The following is a 23,937-nucleotide window of genomic DNA, read 5'->3' as shown; positions in this document are numbered from 1 at the left end:
GCTTCCGAATAATGCCCTCTTGTGCCCTTTTCACGCATTTATCCTTAAAACCTTTCTTTCTTTTGATACTAAATTGCATGCATTTTATATGAAGATACAAAGTAATAATCTTGATATTGGATCAGAGGGTGCGCCCGAAGCCAAAAGGACTTTTAGCCTATCAACCTAAAGTATCCAAATCATATTTGATGGTACCCTGTTAGAATATATTAAAAAAAACAAATAAAAATTATGAATTTTAATTAAATAATAATATTTTCTTTTAAAAAATCTACATTTTTCAATATAATGTAAAGTTTTGTAGACGCCCCTCTAGCGCACTTTGTACACCATTTGCATATATATATTGCCCTTTGTTAGACCTATCTTTTGATACCAAGTTGTATGTATTTCGATAAGAATTGACCAAGTTATGACGTTTTAAGTTAAAAAAACTTCAAATTTGATCACAGTTTCTTCAAGAAGTCCATATATCAAAAATTCGGTACTCAAATTGCAATAACTTTTTGTAGAATTGTTCAATTTTGATAACTTTTTCACCTTTAAAATACTGAATTAAAAACCTTTCCAATGATATATAACAATCTAGTGTTTGATTAATTTAAAAATTTAATGTCACGTACCTAACAATAAGAAGAAATATGTGCCAAAGTTTGTATCCCTTCTTAATTAAAAGATAATAAAATGCATTGTATTGCTCTAAGGTAAGTCACTTAACTTTTTTTTCAAAAATAATTATCTTATTGTATTTTATTACAATTAGTTAATATGTTTTAACACAAAATTTAATACTTTTTTGTAAAAGTATTTATTGTTATTACCGTAATAATCTAATCTATAACAAGTTACACTCGTTGACTAATCAACATTTAATAAGTGTCAACACCGTCAAATGATTTTGACATGTATGTATATAATATGTTCATGATGTATATATTATATTCCTACATGTCAAAATCATTAGTTGGTTTGTCTGAATTCTTGACTATTGCTTTGATTTATGAATTTTTTCAAAAAGCAAAGATTTTTTACTCAATTTTAAATTTATTGATAAAAGAAGTTTAGCTCTTAAAAACATGAAGTAAATTTTTTTTTTTTCTTAAGGTTTGAAGCATCTGGAAGTTGTATGTACAGCTCTGCATCATTATTTTTTGTTGCTGACAATACACTGATGAATGTGTTAAGAGTTTTAACATCCTTTGAAATTTATATACATGCTGATTATTACTGTAAGCATCCTTTATTTTCAAAAAATGTTTTCTGATTATAGTTCTCATTTTATTAATCTCAAAAGTTTGTTGTCAGTATCTCATTCTGCATTAGATTCTGGCTTCGAAAATAATAATATTATTAAAGCTGAAGCAATTGCAAACTGTGAGAGCTCAGAAAAATGGGCTGGTTTTTTATGTTTGTTAGGTTTATCATCGGTTCTTTCTTGTAATATTGTTTCCTGTTACCCAGATTTCGGTGTTGAAAAGTATAAAATATTTTTTAACCGAGAGATCTCACCACGTACTCTCATTAAATGTTGTTCTTCATTTTACATTTTGTTTTGTTATGATGGGAATTTTCAGTCCGGTACATTTCAGCATAATCGCTATGTCCCATTAATTTTTATTCCTAAAAAGTTTAAACTTTCCAGTAAATCAAAAACAATAATTTCGAAAAAGTTGCTGCCAGTCTTGTCACCTAATAAATTTCAAGATACAAAACAGACCACCATTGATCAAGTTGCTACAATTGTACCCAGCACAGAAGCCAAAAATCCAAATAAAAAGCCTTACTCTATCCTTACATTCTTTCATAAAACAAACCCAGACTTAGAACCTACTAGTGCAGTGTTACAAAATACATCTTGTATTCTAAAATCAAATAGATTTTCTTCTCAATTAGCAATGTCTTCTTCTCAATCGACAACATCTTCTCAATAATTAACAATAAATAAAGATGTTTCCTCTCACTCAAAAACATCTAAGGACAGTGTTCTATCAAAATCTTTTTTTACAAAATCTTCAAGCATCAGGAAAGTACCTAATTTTTATAATAATAATATTGAATGCCCTTCGAACATTATTTTACCACCTAAAGAAGTACTAAATGCTCTCCAGTCTTTTGAGCAAAATGATGTTGCTTTCTTTAGACAAAAGGTTGAATTTTTAACTGACTATGAAATTTTTTTATTAACTAAAAATATGTTAATTCCTAATGAAGATTACATTTTCCCAAAAGATTCATGTCGTCAGTTTAGGTATCTTTGGTTGAAAGAGTTTTCTTGGCTGAATATTCCAAAAGTACTGATGGTGCATTTTGTTTATCTTGTGTATTATTTGGCAATAAATTCAAACTAAGATCACGTAAGTTAACACATTTGTATTTGGAGCTTTTCAATAAATGGTCTGATGCTATTAGATCATTTTCAAATCATGAGTCAACTAAAAATGGTTTACATGCATTTACTATGCCTGTTTTTAATATTTTTTTGAGTCATTCCTCAGGCATAAGTCAACCAATAAATGTCATCATTAATACTAATGTAAAAGAAAAAATAATAAAAAATCGCCAAATACTTCGTCCTATTGTTGATGCTATAATTTTTTGCGGTCAAACCAATACACATTTGAGAGGCCACAGAGATGATTCACAATATCTTCCAGAGGCTGGAGAATATTCGAAATGTGGAATTGGTTGTTTTAATAAACTTTTACATTTTGCTGTACGCAATGGAAATGATGTTTTAGGCTCTTACCTTAATAACTGTTCAAAGAATGCCGCCTACATTTCGAAGACTTCACAAAATGAAATTATTAAATGCTGTGGTGAAGAAATTAGTGAATCTATACTATCTGAAGTTCGCAAAAATGTTTTTTTTTCAATAATTGCTGATGAAGCCTGTGACTCATCAACTAAAGAGCAAATGTTTTACGATTTGTTGATAGTGATTTCAATATCAGAAAAGACTTTATTCATTGTAGTAAAGGAGTTAAAGGAAAAGATTTGTTTAATGTTCTTTTAAATTGTGTAAGCAACTTAAATCTAGATATAAAAAACTGTAGGGGTCAGGAATATGATGGAACCAGTTCTGTCTCTGGGTATATAAATGGTCTTTCTGCTCAGGTTCTCAATTTAAATCCAAAGGCTTTGTATACACTAGGGCATCCCGTACTTTTCAAAAAACATGTTTTTTCATTATAAAAACTTGGCCCAAAGTATTTTTTGCCTGAACATATATACATTTTAGTTCAGTTTTAAAAAAGTTGAATTAAAAAAGTCTTCATTTGCAAAAATTGGTCTTTTGTTGACCAAAAAATTAACTTTAGACAAAAACAGATTTTTTTGCGGAAGCAACGAAAAGCCCAAGAAACTTCTTGATAAAATATCAAACACTGAGAAATGTTACGGGTATATAAATTATTTTAAATATTTGTATTGAAGCATTTTCAATATTTCATTTTACTATTCAGTCATATAGTCATATAGTCGTGATATAAAATATATAATCAGTAACGAGTGGTATAAAAACAAGAAAAAAAGCAAGCACATTAATGTCCGATTTAATAGGTAATAAAATTGTTGTGAATAAAATATTTTCTTTATATTATTAATATTTTAATGATATTACTAAAATAATATTTATAATACAAAGATAATATTATATTCACAACAATTATATCATTTAATGTTATTAATTTATTTTATTACTATTATCATGAGTATTAAATCATGAATACATTTTCTTTAATAAATTTTATCAACAACAACATTATGAACAGTAACTATTTTATCAACAAAAATGATAAGAATAACAATAATAATAAATTAAAAACTATATATAATATGATAATATTTTATCTCCAGGAAAAGGAAGAGACTTTATACTATCTGAGCTACCAACTCTTGGTGCTGTTCTTCGTAAAGCTATACTGCTTAAAGAGTTGTAAGAAAAGAGGATATATACATTAGATGATTTGATTAGGGAGACAAGATTGGAAGTTGTTAATCAATGGAAAAAAGCAAATTCATATTTTTTATCTCCAGTAATATTTACAGATAAGTCCATTGATAGAAAGATCAAAAAAAGTTATTGTGATGTTCAGGATATTTGCAGAAAAAGATTAACCAAAAAGGAAAAAATTGACAACATAATGGATTCTATGTCACGTCTGTTTGATATAACTAATTGTAAATGTGCAATTCTTTACTGTAATGAATCAAGTTGTCTTGTCTGTGAACGAAAAGTTCATATTAACTGTAAATGTGAAAAATCAGCAAGGATCCCCTTGATAGAGTTAGAATTTATTCAATCACAGAGAAACAAAGAGGGGGACAATGCTCAAGTTGTGACAGATTGTAAAGAGGTTGAAAGAAGCAAAAAGCAATTGAGCGAAGCAGTAAAAAAGAACATGATCTGAAAAAGTTCAAAGAAAAAGAGATAATAAATATTTGCTGTTTGAAAAAAACATATGATGAGTTTTTGGAAAATTTTAATGACGAAGTAGAGTGGTCAAACAGTGAGTTAGAGTGTTCTTATAACACAGAAAATTCTCATGTACTAGATAAAAGCGAGGATTTTAAATTAAAGAGAAATTATATGAAGATACAAAATACAGCTATTGCTGCAATTAGGTATGAAGTTTCAAACACTGCTGCTGCTGCTATTGCTTCTGGGTTTTTAAAAGATTTGGTGGAGGCTAAAATTGTTCCGGAATCAGCTATTTATTTGTTATTGGACAAAAACAAAGTGCATAGAGCCAAAGATAAAGTTATGTCAGAGTGTCAGAATATTGGAGAAAATAGGTTTGAGTGTGAAGATATTTCTTGCATTCTTTTTGATGGAAGAAGTGACAAAACAAATGTATTGACATCTAATGATGAAACTAAAAATTTTGTCCTTCAATTTAAAAAGAAGATCACTATACTTTGACTGATGAATATGTTAAATATCTTCATCATTTAACCAAAGAAGAAATACTTAAAAAATCAAAAATCAAATCTGCTGAACATAATGCAAATAAAATATTTCAGTGGTGTAATTTGCATGGGGTAAAAGATAGCTTAAAATTCATTGGTTGTGATTACACGGCAACAAATACAGGTCATATTGGAGGTGTTATCCATTGTTTAGAAACTAGATTAGAAAGAAAATTAGGATGGCTAATATGTTCTCTTCACACAAATGAACTTTGTATTCGACATTTAATAGAAGAGCTTGATGGTAAGACAACCTCAAAGACAGGATTTTCTGGACCCATTGGGAAGTTGCTTACAAAGATTACTAAAATGGAAAGAAATTATAGTTTTAAGCCAATATCTATTTTAGTCCTGGTCTAATTGAACTTCATGAAGAAATAGTAGAAGAGTTATCTTCAGATCAGAAATATGCCTATAAAATATGCCAGACAGTAATTAATGGAACTCTTACCGAAGATTTGGCTAACCAAAAACCAGATACTTTAGTCCATTCAAGGTGGCTCAATACAGGTTCTTCCGTGCTTTTATTGTGGGTATGCAAGCATGGGTTAGAGGGGGACAACCTAAAAAGTCTAGAATCCCATCTTTACCTGTCAAATGAACATAAGTGAGCTAGAAATGATTGTGGATTGTCCTATGGTAGTTCCATATTTCTCTGATCACACACAAGGAGTTGAGAGGGCAGTCAAAGAGGTAAAGGGCTTTTCCTTATACTTAATAATATGTTAATTAATAGAAACTTTCAAAAAATCTTCTTAAAATATGTTTTTTTTAAGGTAACTGCAGCTTCTGAAAGAGTGTTTGGTTTTGAGAGGCGAGATGGATTTATTCGTGCAAGAGCAGAAAATAAAGCAATAATTCCTCGTTTTTTTTTTTTTTTTTTTTTTTTCTTTCTCTGTTTTAATATAATATAAGATTTTACAACTTCGTAATATAAAATTTCAATAAATAAAATAAGTAAAACAGATAGGGGCTCAAAGAAGATGAGGATGACAGTACGTTATCGCAATCTTTTCATAGAGCCCCTAAAACAAGATTTCAAAAAAATATCGTAATATGTTACAATATGCGTAATAAAATTTCAATAAAATATCGTAATAAAACGCGTAATTCGCTAATAAAATTGATAAGCAACCAACAAAAGTAGAAATAAAACAAAAACAGATTTATGAGAAATTATTCAAAGTATCATTAACCAAAAACGTTTCTTATATTTTAAAAATTTCTTTTTTTGTTAAAAACTTGAATGAACTTAACGAATTTACCGTACCTTTGAATCCTTTTTGAAAAGTATTCCATATTTTTGGACCTCGATATAGAATGCTGTACTCTGAATATTTGTTTATTATCCGAGGCAGTTTATATGTGTTGGACATATTTGCGCTAAGATTATAGCTATCATTTTTATTTTAAACTTGTTATTAAAGCTTATAGGAGAGATATTGTGATTCTAACGATACATGAAAATTAAATGCTGGTAGATATTTATTTCAAACACATTCATCATTTTCATATCTTTCATTAAGGGCTTAGCGTGTTCACGCCTATTTTTTGAGTAAATGATTCTGCAGGCATGTTTTTGTAGACTATAAATTTTTTTAATCTTTGCCGCTTGAGTACTTGCCCATGAAATGTTTGCATAGCTGATGAAGCTATGAGTTAGCCCAAAGAATCTTATATTGGATTGCCTATTTACTAGTATATCATTTAGAGATAGGTTATGCAACTTGAGAGGAAGATTTTCTTCTTGTGTTTTTTTGTGAAATAGTATATACTTTGTTTTCTCAGCGTTAAGTGAGAGTTTGTTTGCCTTAAACCAGTTGTTTACTTTACACAGTTCAATATTCATGTCTGCATATAATTTCTTGATATGATTGTTGGTGAGAAACAAGTTTGTGTCATCTGCAAACATGACCGAGTTCATTTTTAAAGATGCATTACTAAAGTCATTTATATATATTAGAAAAAGAAGTGGACCAAGAATCGATCCTTGCGGGACTCCACATATGACATTTAATACTCCAGATTGGACATTATTTACATATTGTTTTCTGTTTGTAAGGTAGCTTTTAATCCAATAATAAGTTTTATTTATTATTCCGTAATGCCTTAATTTATCTAAGAGAATGCAATGGTCCACTGTATCGAATGCTTTTGATAAATCAAGAAACACTCCTAAAGTAAATTTATTATTTTCAAAACCATTAGTTATTTGATTTACTATTTCAATGATTGCATGCTCTGTAGAGAGATTTGGGCCAAACTGATTTGGGTAAAAAAATTGTTTTTAATGAAGTAATCATAGATTCTATTATAAATTACACGTTCGAAGAGTTTTGAAAATACAGAAAGTATTGATATAGGCCTGTAGTTTGTAATGTCAGAATGATCATTACATTTGTATAATGGAATTACTTTTGCCAATTTAAGTACATCCGGAAATATCCCAGAATTTAATGAGAGCTTAAGTATATGAATCAGGGGTCTATTAAGACTGTGTTTGTTTGCAATAACTATATCACTAGATATCTCATCAAATCCTAGAGCCTTTTTTTTTTTTAAGGAGGCAAAGGATGCCTCTAATTCTTCATAGCCTAATTCATAATCAAGCATGGTAACGTTATTCGTGGTTTTAAGATAGGTTTTAAATGATACAGATGTTGGTACAATTTTATTTACAAGATTTGGACCAATATTTGTAAAATATTTATTGAATTCTCTGAAATTAGTTTTTGACAAAATATATCGTTATTTTCAATAACAATTCGTTTAGGAAGAGAAGGTGAATTTAGTTTTTCTCTTTCCATTATGAGATTAATGATGGACCATGTTTTTTTGCTATCAAATTTGCATTTGTTAATTTGATTACTGTAATATTTTTTTTTTGCATTTTTAATGAGATCTTGGTAAAAAAATTTAAAATTTTTGTAATTTTTTTCATTATCATTGTTTCTATTTTTCAAAAATTTATTGTAAAGTTTTTGCTTCCTTTTTTTTGAGCACTCTAATAGCGATTTATCTATCCACGGATTAGCAATTGCTTTTGACTTAGTTGTTATTATCTCTTTTGGACAGGTTTCATTAAAGTACTCCAAAAATGTACTTAAAAAGGCATTGTAAGCTTCATTAGTATCTTTACATTTATATACATTGTTCCATGTTTCTTGTTTTAGTCTACTTGTTAATTTATTAGTGTTACTCAATTTTAAATTTCGTTTTTTTAAATGTATAATTTTTGAATGACAATCAGACATAGATTTAAAGTTTTTTATTTTTATGAATATCGGGAAATGATCGCTAATATCTGTCAAAAATATACCGGTTTCAAATGCCGTTTCTAAATAATTATTGATAAAAATATTGTCTATTGCAGAGGTTTTTGTTACTCGCGTTGGTTTATTAATAGTTGACAAGACATTAAATTTAAAAAGCATATCAAAAAAAGATTTTATTTTTGGAAATTCTGTGTTAGAAAGAGCATCAAGATTTATGTCACTAGTTATATATAATGTCTTATTTTCTTTATTTATTTTCATAATCATATTTTTGATAAAAGTTTCGAAATTTTTTATTTTTCCACTCGGTGGACGATAAACACATCCAACTAAAATGTTTTGGTATTTTTTATTAATAATTTCAATGAAAAGGCTTTCATAATTATCATTTGAAAAGCATAGTATATTTTTTATCTTGAAAGCATACTTTTCTAAGACATAAATTCCTAATCCTCCTCCTTTTTTCCCATTTCCTCTTGATTGACTTATTAGTTTATAAAATGGTAATATATAATTAGAATTTAATTCAAGAGAACTTTCTGTATCATGCCAAGTCTCTGAAATAGATATGATGTCGAACGTGTAGTTTAAAATATTTAAAAATTCTTTAAGTTTACCAAAATTTTGCTGCATGTTTCTAATGTTTATGTGTAATACAGAAAATGAGCCATCATCTGCTATTACTTTAAATTCAAAAGGATCAATATACGGTGTGTTAATAAAGTTCATTTGAGTTTCTTGAAAAATATTTATATTTTCTTCGGATAGTTTATTTATAAAGTTGTCCTCAAAAAAGTCTAAATTTAAATTGTGAAAATCTAATTTCTGTGGAAAAAGCGCTGCCATTTTTTAAAAATGTGTAATTTAAAAATATTTAATATAATTAAAAACTAAAATACTCAAAACGCTTACTCGTTTACGCATGTCGGAATAACATCTGTGTTGCGGGTGTTTTCTCGAAATTCGTGAACAATAAGTTTGTTGTAAACAACTTTTGCAAAATAGCCATTTTGACGATGTATCTTCGCCTGATCAAAAAGTTCCTTTCGAATTTTTCGCGTGGTAAAACTAAAATCTTCGTTTAGTAAGGTATTAGTTCCTTTTAATTTTGTTGCTCTTTCCAAAATTGTTTTTTTGTCCTCGTAATCTCTGAGCTTCAAGACAATTGTTCGCTCTCGTTTATCATTAGCTACTCCCACTCGATGAGCCCAATCAATTATAATATCTTTTTCAATACCAAGATTATCTTTAAATAGTTGCTCTACCTTTTTTTCTGTGATTTCCCAATTCTTTTCTTCGTTATTTTCAACGACCCAGTCAATTCTTAAATTGTTTCTTCTGTTACGGTCTTCAATATCAACGCTTTTTAATTTTAACTCAATATTGTCAGAAGATATTTTGCCCTGCATTTTTCGTACATTTGATAAACCGTCGTGAACTTTATTAATTTTTTTCCTCAACTGCTCTAGCTTTATCGTTGAATACATCGCCAACAAAATTTAATCCAGATTTCATTTCGTCGAACTTCTTTAAAACTAGATTGAAAGTTATCAAACCTCTCATTTATGTTCGATAATGCTTCATGAAAAAAAGACAAAAGTGTTTCTTTTTGAATATTTAGTAGCTCTCTCATCATAGCAATTGAAACTAACTCTACTGATTTAGACATATCAATTTTTATTTAACGAATTAAAAAAATTCCAAAAAATATTTAACTGTAAGAAAACGCGTCTGTTCGCCACGATGTTCGCTTTAAACTCCAAAAGCAAACAGCAAACAGGACCTCATTTTAGTTTAGCATATATTTTTATCTTATTTATATTTATAGTATCTCTAATATAATAAATTAGAAAGATAGAGACATGAGTTTCATTTTTGCCAACTTTAACTTGTTTAGCTTTTATAGTGTAAAACAAGCATTTAAGAAACTCTTTATATATAGGAAAAGGAAGGGGGGGGGGCGTGTGCGTCATTACTAAATTTCAAAACTGTTCTCTATTTACTTTACTGAAAAAATGTTAAAACATAAAAAAAATTTTGATGTCTTTATGGGATGTTCTTAGACATATGTGATTTTTGGGCCCCCTCCCCATTTCAATCAAATTTTGAAAATTTAAGGTCTGTTTTTGCAAATGATGCATCTATTCTGGTAAAAAAAATTTTGTCTTTTCTTAATGTATGTACCTAATGGCAAAAAAATCCCAAGGGCCGACATTTTAAAGAAATGTTGAAAAGTACAGGATGCCCTAGTATACACATTGTCATAGCCATCGACTAAACTTATCAGTTTGTGAATCGTGTAATGTCCAATTAGTTTCAGAGGTTTTTAATAAAGTTTGCGAACTTTCTTATTTTTTTAATTATTCAGAAAATAGACAAAAGTTTTTAGAAGCTAGCATTTTAGAGCGTGAAACTCAAACGCATAAAAAAAAATTAAAAGATATCTGTAGAACTAGATGGATTGAGCGTACAGATGGTTTAAACACTTTTCTTGAGCATTATTTATCTATTTTCCATGCTGTCTTTTCAATTTGTCTTTACTTTAGTTGTGACAACACGTGTCTTTGATTTTACTTTACCTGTTACTCGGTTGCTGCAATCAAAAACTATTGATATCTTAGACGGTTTGCACCTTATTACAGCTCTTAAAATACATTTATTTCCATCAGAAATGATATAGATAGTTTTCATTATAACTGCTATGAAGCAACATGTTTGCTTTCAAGTAAAACTGAAAATTTTGTTTTGAAACCAAGAACCTGTTCTATTCAAAAAAATCGTTCTAATGTTCTATCAGAGTCTGTTTCAGAATACTTTAAAGAGCTGTTACTATCCCTCTTATAGATCATGTATCTACACCTATATCTACAAGATTTAAATTAGAAACTGTAGCTGCATATAAATGGTTATCAATTATTCCATTTAATATTATCACTTTTCTTAAAAGACCCAAAACCCAATTGTGTTGGAGGAAGAAGTTTGAAACATTCTGTGATTTTTATATAGATGATTTCCCAAATATCGGTGCCTTGAATGGGGAACTAGTTCTTTGGGAAAAATACTGGGAAAGTTTCTCTGGGACTATTCCTGACAATATATCTCTAACTCTTAAATTGATATCATTTCCTGGATTTGAAAATATTAAGATAGCTTTAAGGATACTTTGGACACTTCCTGTTACTTTATGTGAGTGTGAGAGGAGTTTTTCTGTTATGCGTCGGTTAAAAGACTATATGAGAACAACAATGTCAGAAGATTGACTTAACGGTTTGACATTAATGTATATCCATCAAGAAATTGTTCCTTGTATTGATAATGTTATCAATAGATTTTCTATAAAATATGGATGACTTGATTTCAATGATTAGTGTCTATACTGTTTATTCTAATACACACCAACAACTTTAGAAATTTTTGTCTATTATCACCTCTCTTCATATAACAGCTAACAAATAGGCATGGAAACCCCTGGAAAGGCCAAGACTTCAATGGTGTCCTTAACAGGACACCATTGAAGTCTTGGCCTTTAGACATGCTGATGAGCCCTGATATTGGGCGAAACAATCGTTTGTTGGTTTATATATTTATTATATATTTATATATAAAAAAAGTTTCAAAGTAAAACTAAGATATGGGCTTCTCAATGAAATAGCAAAAAGAAAATCCCTTTAAATCCTATTGCCCACAGGCAGGAGGATTTAGGGGATACATAGGGGGCAGGCTATGGGAGCGATGGCCCCCTTAAATGTTTTTTTTTATAATAACATTTTGTAAAAACGTAAGTAAATTTAGTATGCTGTTTAAAAGTGGCATAAAATTGTGTAGTCTAAATTCTTTTTTTTGGGCTTGCCTGCTTAAAAATTGTTAAACCTGTAAATCTGTAAACCTGTTAAACCTGTATAACGCCCCCTTTAATCGTTTGGATCGAACGAAAAGAAAAAATTGCCCACCCCCCTTTACTACATGGTCGGGATCCGCCCTTACTCATCCCCCCCCCCCCATTTTTTCTATTTGCTTTGTGGGCGTAGTTGCGTCACTTACAACATGGCGTAAGGCGCAATTTTTTGACGGGGAAATTAAAAACCTGCGTCCGCCCCTGGTCATAGGCATGTAACATGAAATTTTAAAATTGATTAAATAATGGAATGAAAAATTTGAAATACTGAAATAAAGGTCTATCTAATATTTTTTTATTATTTTAATAATTTTTTTACACGCAAATACTTTTCTATAAAAGACATTTTTTTAATTAGGTTTGTAACTTTTAAATTCAAAAAATTGTTTTTACTTTCTTCCAGACTACCAGAAAATATCAGAGATTAATCTTAGAGTAAAATGGGGGTGGGGGAATGTTGAAATAGTGTATAAACCCGTCAAACAAACAGACAAATACACGGGTACCCGTTAAAAAAACAATATTAAAAAAAGAATTTTATTCTATCAATAAAAATTTTTCATTCTATTATGTCATTTGTTGTGTACTTTTTTTTTCATTTTACATCTAAAATTTATTTTATTAAAGTGCCTAGGTTACACAAGTTCCGGGGACATTTTAGAAATGCTGACAAGTCCACTGTTTTGGGTGCCAAAAATGCAAGCCGTCGATTGACCACATGCCTAGCAGTTAAGAAAACGCATTCTAATTGCACTGATGTTGCAGGTACGCACATGCACTTGCGCTTTAAAATAGCATAATTATATTGAATGAAAAATTAACTGGAAAACTTTAATTTATGGTTTAGAGCAAATAAACTATCCTTATACTGTAAAAAAAATATCTACATTTTATTTCATCAAACAGGTCAATCAATGTTTCTACCCTTAAAATTCCAGAGTTGCTCATTCATAACATAACAAAAAAACGGAAAAAATATGCACAGTTTCTTGGTGTTCAAATGTAATTTTATCATGGAGAAATCATATTGGGCACATTGAATCAAAAATATCGTCTCCAATAGGTATTTTATATAAATCTCGTCGATTTCTTTATTTCTGTTTTAAGAAAAAAACTTAACTTTAGTCTAATTCATAGTCACCTCACATAAGATGGAATAACGAAAACAATGCTTTTTTTAGAACTAGTAGAAAGTTTGTTTTTTTGGAACCAAATTGAAACATTTTCTGACACATCATTCATTTGTACGAAGAATTGAGATATATCTTTTCCTAAAATAAAAAAGTTTCTATCTTCAGCAAACATAACTGTTGATATATTTGACACTCTCCAGAGATCATTCATAAATATAAAGAAAATTAGAGGCTTAGAATCGACCCTTAGGGCATTCCACAAGAAATCAAAGATGAACTTCTATGTTTATTATTTCCATAATGTATGAATTGCGTACGTTTACTTAGCTAAGTAAACGTACGTAATCCATACATGCATGGTATAAGAAGCATATCAAACAGGTGGATAGCAGACTATTTAATTAGATAGTCTGCTATCCACCTGTTTGATATGCTTCTTATACCATACATCTTAAATTGTTTTTACAATTATTTTGTGATCCACTGTATCAAACGCCTTGGGTAGGTCGATAAATACACCTAACGTAAATTTTCTATTTGCAAAAGAGTTTTTTTATTGTATTAATTAAGTTTTTTTATTGTATTAATTAAGTATTGTAGTTTATTGCATGTTCCGTTGAAGTGGTTTTCTAAAATCCAAACTGCTTCGAATAAAACAAATTATTATCTTTAAAAAAGAAATATAATTAAAAAAAAATGGAAAGTATTGATAATCAATAGAGTTTTTATCAGCTGATTTAAATACAGGTTTAACTTTGGCTGCTTTTAGTGTTTCAGAAAAAACACCCTCTTTCAATGAACTCTTATAAATTTCAAATAAAAGCAATTTTTCACTCATTATAACAATTAATTACAATGTTGCCATTTACGTCATCAAGCCCTTGAGGTTTGTTTTGTTTGAAGCTTCTAAAACCTTCTAAATGTTAATTTCTCATTTTTAAACTCATTTTTATTAAACTGAAGTCATTCCATAAATGATTTATTTACATTGGGAATTTTTGCTGCAAGTTTAGGTCCTATATTCAAAACAAATTATTAAATTTATTTGCTATATTGTTTTCATTGTCAATAGTTTTATTTTTAATATTTAGAACTTTTTGAAAACATGATTACATTGGTTTATTATATTAAAATTGTTTTTCCAGAATTTAATCGACCATCTTCAAGTTGTTTTTTCCATGCTTTATATAAGGTTACTTTCTATATATATATGTTTGTGTGCCACAAAATTTGAAATCAATTTTTGAAAGCTTTTTTCTCAACCAATTTGCTCAAATTTTGCACACTTAATCATTTTCGATGACAATACAAGAAAATGGAAAAATTTGACCAAAAAAAGTTAATTAAGTTAACAAAAATTTAATTTGTATTTCCCCATACATTTTATTTATTTGATATGAATTGCGTATTACGTCACAAAAATCATTGATTTACAAATTATTTGCAGTTTCGAAGACATTAAAGCGCAGCGATTCAAAACCTATTGTTTTTTAAGTCTTAAGTTATTAAGTTAAAAAACAAAAATTTAAAACGCGCTACTTTTTCTTCCATGCTTTATATAAGGTTACTTTCTATATACAGTGCCGTGGCTTGTGGATTTGGGCCCCCCCCCCCCCAAAACTAGCCATTACGGCCCCAATTTTTTTTCTAAAAAAGTGGATAAACTTTACAGATTACTTCAAAACAGCTGGGTACCTCACATATTTTAACGTCGCCGTTCATAAGACTAAATGCAATCAAATTAACGCTTAAATTCAATTAGATATATTTTATAATTGTTAAATTGATATAGAGTTACTAGTGTAAATACAGTAAATGCATTACGCAGATAATAGAAGAATGTCGCAAACCTTCAAAAAAAGGGTTTGCGACGTGTTTTCATGCTTGCAAACTCATTTATTATGCCTTCCTAACTTAATGTTCTTGCAACCTCGTTCTCAATAGACAGCATTGCTAAGGAAGACAAACGTTCATCAATCGTTGTTGACCTATTTAAAAATACAAAGAAATAAAGCTACACGTATTTATGCATAATGAAGCAAGATTATTTATACTAACCTATGAAATGTTTTAATTAGTTTTAACTTGCTGAAGCTACGTTCTGCACTTGCAACAGTAACTGGTAAAGTAAGAATGATTCGTAACGCAATAACTAGATTGGGATAAGTTTCTTGCAGCTCTTCTTTGTAGATGTAGTTTAGGAAGTCATATGCAGATTTTAGGAGAGCATTTTTTTCCTCCTTTATAACTATGACAAAACGTTTTAACTCCGATTCTAAATCCTCTGAATCTATATCAGCAAGCTTTATTTGCAAATTTTTGCAATAAGCAGACAGAGAATTTTCATTACAAGCTTTGATAAGACTCTCAGGTCGGTAAAGAAAGTCATAAAGCTTTGTGACAATGCTGATCTGTTCAAAACGCTCTTTTACTGATGCAATTGACATATCAATTAGTGGCAAAAAAAAATCTGCTTTATACCGATGTTCAGGTTGCCAAGTGTGATCAGCACACTCGTATGAATAAATCGATTTTTTTTTTCGTGAACGCACCATCGAAAAAACCTTTTCAATGCCCAATACTTCTGCGATTTCTGATGCCTTAACACGTGCGTCAGAAAATCCATTTTCGCGATACTCATAAAGGAACGCTTTTGTTGCATTTATTTCACTAGCTAATATGTCGAGAGAGGTTGCAGAAGACTGAAGCAGCTTACTTGATTTGTTAGTTTGAAATAAAACGTCATACCAAATAATGATTGATAATAAGAAAGGCCATGTTCTAATATATTCTGTCAGCGATCGTACTTCTGTGGAAGTTGCCCCATCTCTTTTTTCTAAGGCATGTTCTTCCAATTTTTCAAGTGCCTCTAAGATTTCTTTTAAATAGAAGCGAAGTGGTTTAACACAGTTTATTCTACTTTCCCATCTGGTATCTGATTGTGGCTTGACTGAAATTGCCACGCATGATTTTAAAATTTCCCATCGAGGAGGAGACGATGAAAAAAGCGTGTATAACCTTGAAAGAACACCAAAAAAAGAAATTGCACTGATGGATGATAGTGCACCATCAACAATAACAAGATTGAGTGAATGGTTAGCACATGGAACATATAAGGCCTTAGGATTCATTTCCAGAAACCTTGCTTGAACACCTTTTACTTTTCCTTTCATATTAGCACCATTATCGTAAGATTGACCTCGGCCGTCTAAAATATTTAGATCCCAATTTTTTGCCTGATTTAAAAATGCATTGAAAAGCCCATTTCCAGTGGTATCATTTACTGTGAGATATCCAAAGAAATTTTCGGAAATGTCAATACCTACTCCAGGAGTACATGTTACTGATCGCAGAATAATACTCATTTGTTCTTTGTGCGAAACGTCTGGCGAACAATCTAAAATAATAGAATAGTATTTTGCCTTTTTTACCTTAGAAAGGTTTTTGGATTCAATCTCCCTGGCTAAAAGTCTAATCAACTCGTTCTGTGTGTCATTGCTCAAGTAGTGCTCCTTGGTTTCTTTGTCCTTAATTCTTTGCATAAGCTCATTGAGAACGGTATCATACTTAGCCAGTAATTCAAACACCCCAAGAAATTTTCCATTGCTCTTTGAACCAATGGCTGTGTCTGAACCACGGAATGCAAGATTTCTTGCAGAAAGAAATAAGGTAATGTCTAGTATCCTTTCTAACACAGCCCTCCAAAATATCCGCTCTTTATGAAGCAACTTTTGTTGTTTCTCGTCTAAGGTAGCTTGATTTGCAATGCCTGCTTTACCAAAATTGAGGAAAAAGAAATTAATTAAGAAAAAAAAGTAACAAAGCAATAAATTAAAGAAAATATCAGTTAACCTTTTCGTAAAGTCATCCATTGTTCAAAGCATTTGAAATGTGCACTGCATGTTTCGTGTTCTTTAAGTTTTTTTGACAAGCCTTCCCAAGTGTTCATTCCTTGCCGGAATGGTGAAGAAGTTATCCCAAAAAGTTTGCAACAAAAACAAAACACTTTATTGCTGTTCAAAGAATATATGAGCCATGTGCGTTCAAATATTTCTCCATTCTTCATCTTCCGGTTATAATAGTTCAGTGAAAATCGTCTTCTTTCTAAATTGTATGGAAAATCAATTTCGATCTTTTTGAAACCACGTTTAACAATGTCACACCTCTGTGCGTCAGAAACATTATCTGGCCACTCAGAAGGATCATCACTGAGAAAAATAGGCGGAATTGTTATGGCATTTGACGTAGACTCGCATATCAACCTATCTGACTCTACTCTAGTATTCAAATAATGACAATCAGAATTAATTGTAGTTTCTGTTGGTATCGAATCACTTCTAGTCTTAACTAATGGTTTCATTAGTGTTAGCTTGGGGTGATTTGCGATTTCCTCCCTGGCTGCAGCTTTTTCTCTTCTCTTAGTGGCACCACTTTTCACTTTTTTCATACCAATAATTATATCGTGATATACTATCGAAATATAATTATAAATTTTTGGAAACCTTCATTGTTTTATTTTTTTTATATATAAAAAACTAACAATGCATAATAATAATAATAATAATAATAATAATAATAACAACAAAAAAATCAGTTCAATGATAATGGCCTTATAATCATTTGAACTTTAAAATAAACAAATGCAAAGCGTAACAGTTTTCCAATGCTATACATTTGTTTCTTTAAAAACAATGGGTATGATTTAATTGAAACAAATAATAGACTTTTTATTTCATAGTATTAAAGCAAAAGTAATAACATATAGCATAGTAATAAAATAAATTATTACCAAGATAAATTGTGAATCGCCAAAAATAAAAAACGATTTATAATTTATAAATAAATAAACACTGAAATATGTAATCTAAATACAAATAATAACATATTCGCACCTAATAAAATATGCGAATTAGAGAAATATATTTCTTTGCACAATTGACTGCTGCTTAATGGTTTCTCTTTAACTGTTTGACAGATTTTTATAAAGCTCGCGTTTTTCATAAAAATCGGACCTCGGGAGTTAAACATTTTTTTTATTTTTTTTCTACATGAAAAATATTATTGCTTTTTTCACGCTTGCTTAATTTTGGTAATATCGTGTTTAAAAGGCCATGTTTTTTTATTATTAGTAACAGTAACTATATATATATATATATTCAAATATTCTTATTATAAAAAATACAAAAAAAAATAATTTCAAATAACAAAAAAGGCCCCTAAAAATGCTGGGCCCCCCCTAGTTGGGGGTGTGGGGGAGCCTAGCCACGGCTCTGTCTATATATATATGTTTGTGTGCCACAAAATTTGAAATCAATTTTTGAAAGCTTTTTTCTCAACCAATTTTGCTCAAATTTTGCACACTTAATCATTTTCGATGACAATACAAGGAAATGGAAAAATTTGACCAAAAAAAGTTAATTAAGTTAACAAAAATTTAATTTGTATTTCCCCATAAGAACACTGAATTAATAAAAAAAAAATTTAAAAACGTAACAGTAATTTTTCCTTCTACAAAAGATAACAAAAAAAGAATTTCTAGGCCCAATAGAATTCTGCTTGCATAAAGCATGGATTTGAAAAAAGAATTTTTTTTTGATTTACTAGTTAATAATAGTTTGATTTTACAATTCGTTTAATTTTTTCAAATAAAATCCTCGGTTTTATATTCTTCTTTGGTCATAATGCATTTATGTTTTAAATAATCATATAGTCGTAGTTTTTGCTAAGAATATTTTAAAATTAGCAAAATGCTTTAAAATTTTGAAAGAGTTTTGTTTGAGAAACAAACTAATTTATGAGTAAAAGAGTTTTGATTTCCGTAAAATGAAATATTGTACATATTGTGAGGGATAAGTGAGTTTTTTAATCGGAAGCTCAAATAACTTTACGAATGTTACGTTCAATGTTTGCAGAAGTTCTGACGGTGATGAAGAAATTGTAACAATTGAAATATTTAAAAAAAGATTTTCAAGATCCTAAATTACCCTAAAGCTAACTGAGGTTCTTTTTATAATTTTCTTTGTAACGGTTCTTGGGCTGATGTCTTTTTTCTGTGATTGCTTTTCTGTCATTCTTTTTTAATGTCATTCATGTGATGACAGGAATGGAAGCTTTTATTCCCTCTGGTCGGATCCAAGTAAAAACCTTCTATTTATTAACTTCTTAAATCTATTTATTATAAGAAATTAATGCAAAAAGGTGCTGACTGATGCCAAGCTCCATTATTTCCAGTTTACTAAACCTTGTATCTTATCACAGAAATTAGGCTCTAGAAACTTTTGAAAAATCTTCAACAGCGTCATTAACAAAGAAAGGTCTAACATTTCATCTCTCATTCATGGGGCTGATTTTATATATCTCTCCTAAGGATTAGGCTAAACTATTTGCAAAGAAATTTTCTTCTAATTTAACTCTTGAATCTTATAGCCATGCTCTTCTTTCCATTCCAGTTAAGCAGGTTAACCCATTGTTGGACGTTCAAATCACTCCAGTTTTCGTTGCTAAGTTATATCTCAATTAAACTCTTTTTCGGTCTAGACAACATTCCTATCATAGTCTTACAAAGTGTTTTCCAGAACTCTCTTCAATTCTCTCTAAACTGTTTAATAAGTGATTGAATCAACCTAATTTTCCTGCTTGCTGGAAAAAGGAACCTAATGTTTAAAAACTCCGTAGAATATTCTGACCCTCAAACTATCATCCAATCAGTCTTCTATTTTTATTAGTAAGGTCTTTGAGTCCATTACCAACAAATTTCTAACATCCCATCTTGAGTCAAATAACTTACTGTCAGACAATCAATACAGGTGTTAATCTTCTTGCTCTACGGCTAACTTGCTAACTGCTGTGACTGAAATATTTTATCATGCATTAGATGGAGGCTCCGAGGCTAGGGTTATTTTTCTAGATATATCTAAAGCTTTCAATAAAATTTGGCATGCTTGTCTTTTTCAGAAGCTTGCTTCATAAAGTGTATTTGGGAAAGTTTTTTAGATTACCGAATCATTACTTTCTAACTATTTTATCAAAGTAATCCTCCAAGGCCAACACTCTTCTTCATTTTCTGTAACTTCTGGGGTACCTCAAAGTTCTATACTTGGTCCTGTTTTATTTCATATCTACATTAATTGTACCTAATTGATGTCGATAAGAAACTTTTATCTAAAGATCTTCCTGATAACCTTACATCTAAATTGACTCTATTTGCTGATAACTCAACTTTATACTCTTGTCTTAACAAAAAGACTTCTTTTTTCAAATGCTTAAAACAGGCAGCCGAAAAAAAATATTTTTTTAACAAAATAAGTTTTTTAATTTTTGTTTTCATATTTTTTGTAAAAATATATAAATACAATTAATATTTCAATATAAATCAGATGGCCTGGGCAAGAAGAAGACACAATTATTTCTTATCGCCAAACCACGAGAATTGATTCCGTAAAAGATAAATAATTACGTAAGTCATATATAATTGTTACTAATATACATAAAATTAGAATTTCTTTATGAATAGATAAAACAAAAAAGTTTCAAGGGAATAAAAGGGTTCTTGAATCATATTATTTATTGTTCTTGAATCATACTTTTATTGTTCTTGAATCATATTATCTATTGTTCTTGCATCATATTTTTTATTGTTCTTGCATCATACTATCTATTGTTCTTGCATCATATTTTTTACTGTTCTTGAGTTATAGTTATAGTGACTAAGTTTTTAGGTTTTATTAACCATGAGCGAGATCTCATCTCGTTCTCGTTTCTCGTGAGAAATGGGACTTCTCGTGAGAAACGAGAAATAGAAAATTCTCGCGAGAGAATTTTCTATTTAGTAGAACGAGACTTAAATATTATATTGTTTTCCAAATTAAAAATTATTATAATTTACAAAATGCTTAATAATTTGTTTTTTTAATTAATTAGTATTTTGACTCCGTGATTTTGATTAGATTTTTAATTAGATTTTTTAATTATATTTTCTTTAAAAATCTAATTAAAAAATTTTAATTAGATTTTAAATATTTTTAATTAGATTTTAAATACAAAAACTTTTTGTATAAAATGGTGCACTTTCGACTTAATTTCATTAGTTTACCAGTGGAATTCAACTTGACACATATTGTTCATATTGAAAAGAAATATTCTTGCCTCTTTTCAACGATCAAAAATGTCACCAAGAAAAAACAAAATCTGGAGATATTTTCAAAAAACAAGTGACGGTGCTGAATGCAAGGCGTGCAAAAAGTCTTTGAAAACAAAAGATGGAAACACAAGCGGACTTCATCGTCACCTCGAAAAAAAACACAGCCAAGATTACGTTGAGTATTCTGAAAAAACTGACGACTCTCTTCTTCCTCCTTCTAAGAAGAAACAACGAACCATGGTCGAAATGCTTGAAACAAAGTCCAAATATGACAAAGACAATTCCATTCAAAAACAGTTTGACTCTGCAATGCTGGATTACTTTTGCACTGATCTGGCATCCTTTTCAGTAGTCGAAGGAAGAGGTTTCAAGAAACTGTTTGACATTGCAAACCCTAAACTGAGCCTTCATCACAGAACAACATATTCAAGAAAGCTTTCAATTCGGTCAAGAGAAGCTCAAGCTGGAATGAAGAGCATAATAACAGAGATTACGCCAAATCTAAAAAGTACTGCATTTACTTCTGACCTTTGGACTTCTAGAGCTCAGGACAGCTACATCTCTTGGACTTTTCATGCTATTGACGAAAATTGGAGACTACATCACTGGACACCCCATGTCCAACAGTTCCCAGGCAGACACACAGGTACCTTAATTGAAGGAAAGTTAGATTCTTTCTTAGAAGAACTAAATTTGCCTGCTGATTTGCCAATGTACTGCGTGAACGACCAGGCAAGAAACATGAAACTTTTCGTCAAATTGTCAAAGCGCCTTGACCAATACTTGTGCAACAATCATATTTTGCAATTTGCAGTTCGAGACTCATTTGGAATGACTGCTGGAATGGATGATGCGTTGCAAACATGCAAAGATTTGGCTTCTTTAACTCACCAGTCAACAGTTGCAGCTGAGTTGCTTGAATCAGAATCAGACGCTCAAGGAATCAATTTTAGACAGTTACGCCAATCTGTTGACACAAGATGGAATAGTGAACAGGATTGCATGGCTTCTGTCCTACATCTAAAGAGTGCAATTATCAGCTTATGTGCAAATGAAGATATTTTTTCTTCAAAGACCATCAGTGCATCACAGTGGAAATCAATCGAGGGAGCAGTAGAAATTTTGGCACCACTTAAAGAAGCTACAGAAACGTGGTCGGCTGAGTCTATTCCAACAACTAACACTGTCGCCGATTCTCTTTATTTAATCCATGACAAAATTGATCATTTTATTGAGACGGATGGAAAAAATGGCTATGGTGTCTTGTATGCAAAAAACTTGAAAAGCTGCATTGAGAAAAGATTTCCTCTTTGTCACACTGGAAACTTATTGAGTGCTGCAGCAAACTACTTAAATCCTGCTTTAAAGGGACTTCACTTGAAGCTCTTCAAAAAATTTCAAACTACAAAATAATGGTTAGCCTCACAGGTTAAGGATAGTGTTGAGTGCCAACCTGTTGCCAGAGTCCTTTCAGCAGATTTGTCCCCTAGTTCAAAACTGAAGCGCAAGTTAAAGTCAGACTTGAAACACAAGAGCCAACATCTGAACTGAATCCTATTTTGAGCAAAATGTGCCAGTATGAGTATCTCCCTGATGCCAAAAAAGACTTTCCGATTTTTGATTGGTGGAAATTGCATTCAAATACATTGCAAGAACTCTCTTCATTAGCAAGACAAATTTTAGCTATTCCAGCAAGTTCAACTAAATCAGAGAGAGTTTTTAGCTCAGGTGGAAATGTCATCCGATCATCCAAACACAACTTACACCCAGAAAAAGTAGAACAAATCATCTTAATCAGAGCAATTATTGTCTTGTTGGAAAAGTTTGGCAAAAAAATTCTGAATTAATATTTGAAAAAGTAGTTTACATTTGACAAATGTCATTTGTGTCTATTTGTCAAAACCATGTTTACATTTTTTTTTTTACTTGGATTTTAATAAATTTGTTTTCAAAAATTGTTAAATTTCTCGTCTCGTCTCGTTCTTGGTCTCACGAGAAGTACTAACTTCTCGTCTCGGTTTGAAAAAACCTAGTCTCGCTCATGGTTAGGTTTTATAAAATAACTTTTCCTTGTTTTGTTTTGTATTCGTTTTAACCCAATATAAGATTTCTTAGAGAAAGAACCCGTATATAAATTTGCAACAAAACTAGATCCCAGATTAAAAAAAAATTTTGTGAGCAAGACAAGGCCGTTACTTAATTAATCAGCGATTTGACATAGACGAGGGTTTTGAAATTATATTTGCTGAAAATCAAGAATGTAAAACATCTTCTCCTGGTGCTTTCTGGTCATTATATAACCAACAGGTCAACACAAATTCTGTAGTAAGTATTTTTTTGCTTTGTTTACATTTTTGTCGTTGTTTACAAAACAAACAAGGCTTTGAAAGAGATTTTAATGATCTTATCATCAGAACCTTTTACATGTTTTTTACATCAATACATAAACAAGACTAAAAAATTACAATAAATCGTGATATAAATTGAAAATATAAATCAAATCACAAATGTTATATATAATTAAAA

At 30.2% G+C, this 23,937-nt stretch overlaps 2 protein-coding genes and 1 long non-coding RNA gene across 3 annotated transcripts; 2 read left to right on the top strand and 1 right to left on the bottom strand.

Moving 5' to 3' along the window:
• Positions 1 to 3,254: 3,254 nt before the first annotated feature.
• Positions 3,255 to 5,851, top strand: LOC136089068 (uncharacterized). Its single transcript, XR_010642765.1, has 3 exons — positions 3,255 to 3,558; positions 3,856 to 5,661; positions 5,745 to 5,851. It is a non-coding gene; the product is annotated as an uncharacterized LOC136089068 (long non-coding RNA).
• An 8,383-nt stretch (positions 5,852 to 14,234) lies between these two features.
• On the bottom strand, positions 14,235 to 17,718 carry LOC136088407 (zinc finger MYM-type protein 1-like). Its single transcript, XM_065812114.1, has 4 exons — positions 17,124 to 17,718; positions 15,330 to 17,040; positions 15,186 to 15,259; positions 14,235 to 14,287 (listed from the first exon to the last, which is right to left on the bottom strand). Exons 1-4 carry the CDS (start codon positions 17,716 to 17,718, stop codon positions 14,235 to 14,237), a joined length of 2,433 nt encoding a protein of 810 aa, XP_065668186.1.
• Positions 17,719 to 21,435: 3,717 nt separating this feature from the next.
• LOC136088406 (E3 SUMO-protein ligase ZBED1-like) lies at positions 21,436 to 22,824 on the top strand. The gene has a single exon (XM_065812113.1). The coding sequence runs from the start codon at positions 21,436 to 21,438 to the stop codon at positions 22,822 to 22,824; it is 1,389 nt and encodes a 462-aa protein (XP_065668185.1).
• Positions 22,825 to 23,937: the final 1,113 nt, after the last annotated feature.

Source organism: Hydra vulgaris, chromosome 12 (genome assembly GCF_038396675.1).
Source record: "Hydra vulgaris chromosome 12, alternate assembly HydraT2T_AEP".
Taxonomy (NCBI): domain Eukaryota; kingdom Metazoa; phylum Cnidaria; class Hydrozoa; order Anthoathecata; family Hydridae; genus Hydra; species Hydra vulgaris.
The sequence above is the reverse complement of the archived record's forward strand: the minus strand, read 5'-3'. Positions and strand labels throughout refer to the sequence as shown.

Excerpts from the sequence above, each read along its gene's own strand:
- LOC136088407 (XM_065812114.1), bottom strand. The coding sequence starts at position 17,718 with ATGAAAAAAGTGAAAAGTGGTGCCACTAAGAGAAGAGAAAAAGCTGCA. Across the intron at positions 15,260-15,329 it reads CTAATTAAAACATTTCATAG|GTCAACAACGATTGATGAAC; the intron begins GTTAGTATAAAT and ends ATTTTTAAATAG. Across the intron at positions 14,288-15,185 it reads CGAGGTTGCAAGAACATTAA|GACCTAAACTTGCAGCAAAA; the intron begins GTTAGGAAGGCA and ends TTTTGAATATAG.
- LOC136088406 (XM_065812113.1), top strand. The coding sequence starts at position 21,436 with ATGTCACCAAGAAAAAACAAAATCTGGAGATATTTTCAAAAAACAAGT.